Below are 6,063 nucleotides of genomic sequence, written 5' to 3' on the forward strand. Positions count from 1 at the left end.
CTGGCACTGGCTCCCCTGAAGAGGAAAGTGTGGGCTTTTCTAGCCCCTCTTATGTGCCCAGGCTGGGTTGGGAGAGAGGTCGACATAGGCTTCTTGTGCCTGAGGAGGGCTAGAGCAGACCTTAAGGTGGAGAACCTCTGAACTAGGATAATGAGGGGGATGAGGCCCCACAGAGCCTCTTCTCATCCCTCCCTCCCACATGTGGACAGGATATGGGCTGAAGAGCCATGTGCGCACCCACACTGGTGAGAAGCCATATAAGTGCCCAGAGGAGTTGTGCAGCAAGGCCTTCAAGACCTCAGGAGACCTGCAGAAGCACGTCCGGACCCACACTGGTAGGCTGGGCCCTGCCCTGTTCACATTTGGACCTGGAGCTCCTCACTCTGGCACAACCTCCCTTCCTGAGCGGTCCCCCTCACCCACCCCATTTCCACAGGTGAACGCCCATTCCGATGCCCCTTTGAGGGCTGTGGCCGCTCCTTCACCACATCAAATATCCGCAAGGTACATGTGCGCACCCACACAGGCGAGCGGCCCTACACCTGCCCCGAGCCCCACTGTGGCCGGGGCTTCACCAGCGCCACCAACTACAAGAATCACGTGCGCATCCACACAGGTGGGCCAGCTGGCATGCGAGAAGCACCCCCTCTGAGGCCCCAGCCCCCTCAACCACAGGCTTTCTGACCTGAGAAATGGTCTCGGCTCCTAGCCCAGAGCCCTTCTGCTGGCCAGTCCAGGCTGGCCCATGGGCGGGGAGAGGGGCTTCTGTGGTTCCGGCCATATCTCCGGAACCACGGTCTCACTTGAAGTGAGCGGTTCCTCCCTGGTTAAGTCCAACATACAGCTAGCTCTCTCAGCTCCCTGCCTGCTCCCCACACCTGAGCTCTTGGGGAAAGGCCAGGGTCAGTCGTGAGGGGGGAAAAGCAGAGTGAAATGTCACCCTACCTCCTCACCGCCTCCACTGTCCGTATGACTCCTGTGTATCCTCACCCTCCCCAGTGTCACATCCCTCATCCAGCCTTCTGTGTCACCTCTCGGCCATATGTGTCCCCTCACTTTCCCATCACACCTGATAACATCGGTTACCCCCATCTCCTGCCTCTTCTGTTGACAGCCTTCAACTTTCCAAGCCCCCAGCGGCCCCCGCCAGTGCCTTCACTCACCCAGCCTTCCCTCATCTCCCCATTTTCTCCCTACCTCATCTCTGGGCTCAGTGGTCCCACACTTCTGTCCCCTCTGTGTTCCACTGGCCATTATCTCCAGCTGTGTCTTTTCAGAGTCCTGGGTGTCAGTCCCTCTCCCTCCCTCTGGCTCCCGCTCCACCAACCCTGTTTCCCCCTCCCATCCCCTTAGTTTTCCCCTTGCCAGCCCCAGTTCCCACCCCCCTCACAGCTCAGTGTCCCCAGGGGAGAAGCCATACGTTTGCACGGTACCAGGCTGCGGGAAGCGCTTCACCGAGTACTCGAGCCTGTATAAGCACCATGTGGTGCACACACACTGCAAGCCCTACACCTGCAGCACCTGCGGCAAGACGTACCGGCAGACCTCCACCCTGGCCATGCACAAGCGCAGCGCCCACGGCGAGCTGGAGGCCACGGAGGAGAGCGAGCAGGCCCTTTATGAGCAACAGCAGCTCGAGGGTGAGGGGTGTGGATAGGAGGTGAGAGTGGGGACAAGCCAGGCCTCCTGCGGCCACCGGGTGGCAGATGTAAGCCTGGGCTTTCCTCTCCTAGCCGCGTGTGCAGCCGAGGAGAGCCTGCCACCCAAACGACCGCGCATTGCTTACCTTTCGGAGGTGAAAGAAGAAGGTGATGCCATCCCAGCCCAAGTGGCCATGGTGACCGAGGAGGACGGGGCCCCCCAGGTGGCTCTGATCACTCAGGATGGTGCCCAGCAGGTACAGGCCCTGGGGTAGGAGTGCGGTGGGCCGCTCTGGTTGGTACTCTCTCTCTCTCTCTCTCTCTCTCTCTCTCTCTCTCTGGGGAGTCCCGAAGTTCTGACAGCCCCACCTCTACCCAGTTTCTCTTTTTAGCCTTGTGGATCTCAGGGAGCTGAGGCTGAGGGTAGCCAGTCTTGTAAGTCAGCCTCTTCTCATGCTTTCACCTCAACCTCTGGAACTTTGAGAGCGCAGTTACTAGCTTCCCCTTTACATGGAGGCTGACAGGTCCTGATCGTCTGAGTGAGACACTTGGATATCCTTCTCAAGAGAAGCATGTTGATGTGGGGGCCAGATCGTGGCATGGGGTCTGGAAGCTAGAGTTTCTAGCCAGCAGTATAACATGACCCTTGTCAGCGCCCTCACTGTCAAGTGCACTTCTGTCTTTTGGAGTTGACATGAGGATTAAATTGGGTCGAGACCCCAAACTGCATGGAGCAGAGCCCCAAGGCAAAGTGGTGGTAAATAGAAGTGGCCAGCTTTTTGCAACCTGAGACCTGTTTTACTCGCTTGTCCCTGTCCCCCTACACCTCTATAACTTGAAGCTAATTGGCTAGCTTATTGGTGAGCTACCCTTGTCTGGGAGAGTAGGTATGTCCACCTAGGGGCTTTCACACAACCTTCCGCTGCACTGCCAGCTCATCTTCCTTCCTATTGGCAGGTCAGCCTGTCCCCGGAAGACCTGCAGGCCCTGGGGAGCGCTATCAGCATGGTAACCCAGCACAGCAGCACCACCCTCACCATACCCAGTGAGGACGATGACCTTGCCACATCTGGCACACATACGGTCACCATGGTCAGCGCTGATGGCACGCAGACGCAGCCCGTATGACCAGGCGGTTTGCTTGGGGTTTCTTGTTCTCTTGTCCTTCCTTTGTGTGGGGCGGGCGTTACGGTGCAGGCTGACTTAGTCATGCCTTCTTTACAGGACCAAGACTCCCCCCGCGGCTCCTCTGGGCCATCAGCAACTCTCCTCTTGAAAAGCGTTTCACGGGGGGTCATGAGACAGTTTCTAAATCTTGATCTACTTCTAATTTGCTTGGCTTTGCTGTCATGGGCAAGTCACTTTTCCATGGACCAGTCCATTTCCACATGAGGGGATTAAATGATCTTTGGGCCTTTGACAGCTCTAACCTTCTATGATTCAAAAATCCCTAAAAGTTGCCTCTAAGAGAAAAATACCATCTCACTAAGCTCTGAGCCCTGTGCTAATTAATCTGACCTATAGTAGTTTTATCCATCCCTTTCTGGCTTGTTCCTAGCCACCTTGCTTAAGACATTTTTATTTGGATTGGGGGAGGGAGAGTGATGTAGGTGGGTTAGGAAAACCTTCTTTTATATTTCAGGTTACAATCATTACCTCTGGGGCTGTGGTGGCCGAAGACTCTAGTGTAGCATCCCTTCATCACCAACAGGTGGCACTGTTGGCCACAGCCAACGGGACGCACATTGCGGTGCAGGTGGGTGTAGAGGTCCAATACCCTGAGAAAGGAATAAGGATGGGAGGGAAATGAATGAGGTGGAGATGTTGAAGAGAAGGGCATTCGGCTCAAAAAGAGCTCATTTCAGAAGACAAATCCCTTTCTGCCTGCATCCACACACCTGTCTCAGGCTCTTTCTTGACTGAAGCAGAGTGGTGAAGCCCCCTCTGGCCTTTCGAATAATTTCGATGGCAACACACGTGGTCGTCTAAACCCCTTGTCTCTCCGTGTGTCTGTTTCTTCATCAGGAAAACAAGTGGGGCTAAAGTAGATGATGACTAAGGTCCCCTCCAGCCAGTCATTCCCTTCTGTGATCAGGCCCAACTCTCTGACCATGGACCATTCTGTGGCTCCCTGGCCACGCTTAGCCTGCTAGGACTCTAGTCAGTGAACTTCCTGTTAATTGGGGCCCTACTAACTGCTCAGGATGTGGCACTGAGTGGATGGAGGGGATTCAGAAAAGTAGACCACATACTGATGAGCACTGGACTATAGTGGGGAGTGTCTCATTCTCTCCTTCCTTCTCCACCCCCTTCTCCACAGCTGGAGGAGCAGCAGACCTTAGAGGAGGCCATCAGTGTGGCCACCGCTGCCATGCAGCAAGGGGCCGTGACCCTGGAGGCTACAGAGCCCGAGAACGGCTGCTAAGTCCCAGGGGACTGGGTCCCACACCGTGTTGGAGGAGGTGCCATGCCACACAGGCATCCTTGCTTCCAAGAACCCGGGCTGTGGCTGACACATAGAAGGTGGCCACATAGGTCTCCAGGGTGAGAAGGCGACAGGAAAACAGCCTCACTGAAGGGTCCAGGGGCCCTGCCCAAGAGGAAGACCGAACAGCTGGAATCGGGGGAGTGTGTCATCCTCAGGAGCTAAAGAGGACGAGCTGGTCACCAGGCTGCACTGGGGCATCCTCCCCTCAGAATCAGCTGGGTGCCCACCCTCCTTCCTCCAGAGAACAACCTTCCTGCCCTCAGTCCACTCCCCTTCTCAGGTGGCAATTGGGACTGCTGTGGGGACTGGTCCTCTATTCTGACTGGTCACTGCCCACCAGGGGAAGGGGCAGACAGCTCTTCAGCCCAGTAGGGGCAGAGCAGGCTCAGCCCTGCTCCTCCCAGCAATAACCACCTCCCTGGAGGACTGCCAAGATGCCTGGCCATTTGGCAGCAGGGATTTCCTGCCATCATAGTCAGAATTGCTCAGGGGCCTGTGGCTGGAGAAAAGGTGGCCAGCCCCACCCGCCCCCAGTTGCCCCCTGTCCTCTCTGTGGCAGAGAGGCAGGGAGTTAGCCCTGTACATACTGGGGATTGGGTTTCATTTGTTTGGTTTGGTTTTTTAAAATTCCATTTTGATAATTTTTTTTCCTGCTCTGGTTGGTGGTGGCAAATGGGTGAATGAGTATTTAATAAAGTTCCAAGTTTCCACCTGGGTCCCTCCCTCGCTCCTTTCAGCTTTGGTCTCTGGTTCCAGGACTGGTCAAATCAGGCTCTTAGCCCTGTATCCCTGGCACAACCCCACTGAGCCTCAGTGCCAGACCGCTGGGTCTGGCTCACCAGGGGCACAGGTGGGAGGAAGCCCGGGTGTGAGAAAAGCCCTGAACAGCTATCAATGGCTTTCTGCCCACAAAGGAGCAGGTAGGCTGCAGGGGGCCAAACAGGACCAGTGGGACCACTGCTTCCAGGCTCTGGTTGGATCTCAGGCATCAGGATGGTTGACTGGAGGAATTCTGTTTTTTCATACCTTAACTCGTGTACTGGAGAGCCCTTCCATGCCCAGCCACCTCCATATCCACACACTGCATATGGTCAGCTGCTCCAAGTGGGCAAAGTACCACGTTGGAGTGGGGGTAGGAGGTGCCTTTGCCAAGGCTAGTGAAGGTCTCTGATGACTCATCTGCTCTAGTGCTGAGGTCCCAGTTCTGGGGATGCCCACTGAGGTGTCTGGGATTGTGCTGTGGAATCCCAAAGGCACAACTGGACCCTAGTGAAAAGTGTGTGGGAGGACCAGATCCAGCCCTGGTGAGAAGGGAGGGATGCAGAGGAAGAGATCTGATGGAAAGAACTTTTTGGGTTTGACTCTCCTACATGGGAGCATTGCAGGGACTGGGGGTGCCTCTTTTCCTCTCTCCACGGTGATAGATGTGCCCAAGTCCCTTCCTGCCACTTGAGAATGGAACCCTCTCCCCCAGCCCAGGAATCATCCTCTCCTGGGTCGTCTAGCAAGTTTCCTTTTACTCTTGTTACCGGCTTTTTGGAAGCAGAGGCACGCCCCCAGGAAGAGGGGTGTCTCAGTTATCTGAGCAGACTTCTTCAACATCCATGATTGCTGTTCTTGGAGGGAGCATGTCCCAGCCCTCACAGGCATTGGATCTAAAGAAAGGGAGGCATTGATGTGGAGGGCCCTGAGTCCCAAGCCTCCTGCCGCCAGTAGCCTTGAAGCTGGGCCCCCCCCCCCACAAGGCTCACCCCCATGTGCTTCAGAAACGCTGCGGTCTTCAAGGCCAGTGGGCCCCAGAGTGGGCAGTGCTCTGAGCTGAGGCCTTTGAGAGCCTAAGCATAGAGGATGGGGAGGCAACAAGTCACGTGCCAAGTCCGCCTGACCTGGAGAGGTGCCCTGGCCCAATTCCTCCGCCAACTTTGTGTTGTTGCC

The 6,063-nt window shown here is 56.0% G+C and overlaps 1 protein-coding gene across 5 annotated transcripts in view; it reads left to right on the plus strand.

Annotated features, from left to right (window-relative positions):
• Window positions 1-4,843, plus strand: part of ZNF76 (zinc finger protein 76) — a 33,121-nt gene extending 28,278 nt beyond the window's left edge. For 3 of the 5 annotated variants that reach the window (XM_043591245.1, XM_043591244.1, XM_043591246.1), the window contains exons 8-14: window positions 210-335; window positions 437-616; window positions 1,407-1,640; window positions 1,734-1,897; window positions 2,598-2,762; window positions 3,283-3,396; window positions 3,961-4,843. In XM_043591245.1, coding sequence (XP_043447180.1) covers window positions 210-335; window positions 437-616; window positions 1,407-1,640; window positions 1,734-1,897; window positions 2,598-2,762; window positions 3,283-3,396; window positions 3,961-4,065 — 1,088 coding nt within the window. In that variant the 3' untranslated portion in view covers window positions 4,066-4,843. Of the gene's footprint in view, window positions 1-209; window positions 336-436; window positions 617-1,406; window positions 1,641-1,733; window positions 1,898-2,597; window positions 2,776-3,282; window positions 3,397-3,960 lie in introns of those variants that run through there. The other 2 variants (XM_043591247.1, XM_043591248.1) reach the window with 2 other exon arrangements.
• The last annotated feature ends 1,220 nt before the right edge of the window (window positions 4,844-6,063 follow it).

Source organism: Prionailurus bengalensis, chromosome B2, assembly GCF_016509475.1.
Source record: "Prionailurus bengalensis isolate Pbe53 chromosome B2, Fcat_Pben_1.1_paternal_pri, whole genome shotgun sequence".
NCBI lineage: Eukaryota > Metazoa > Chordata > Mammalia > Carnivora > Felidae > Prionailurus > Prionailurus bengalensis.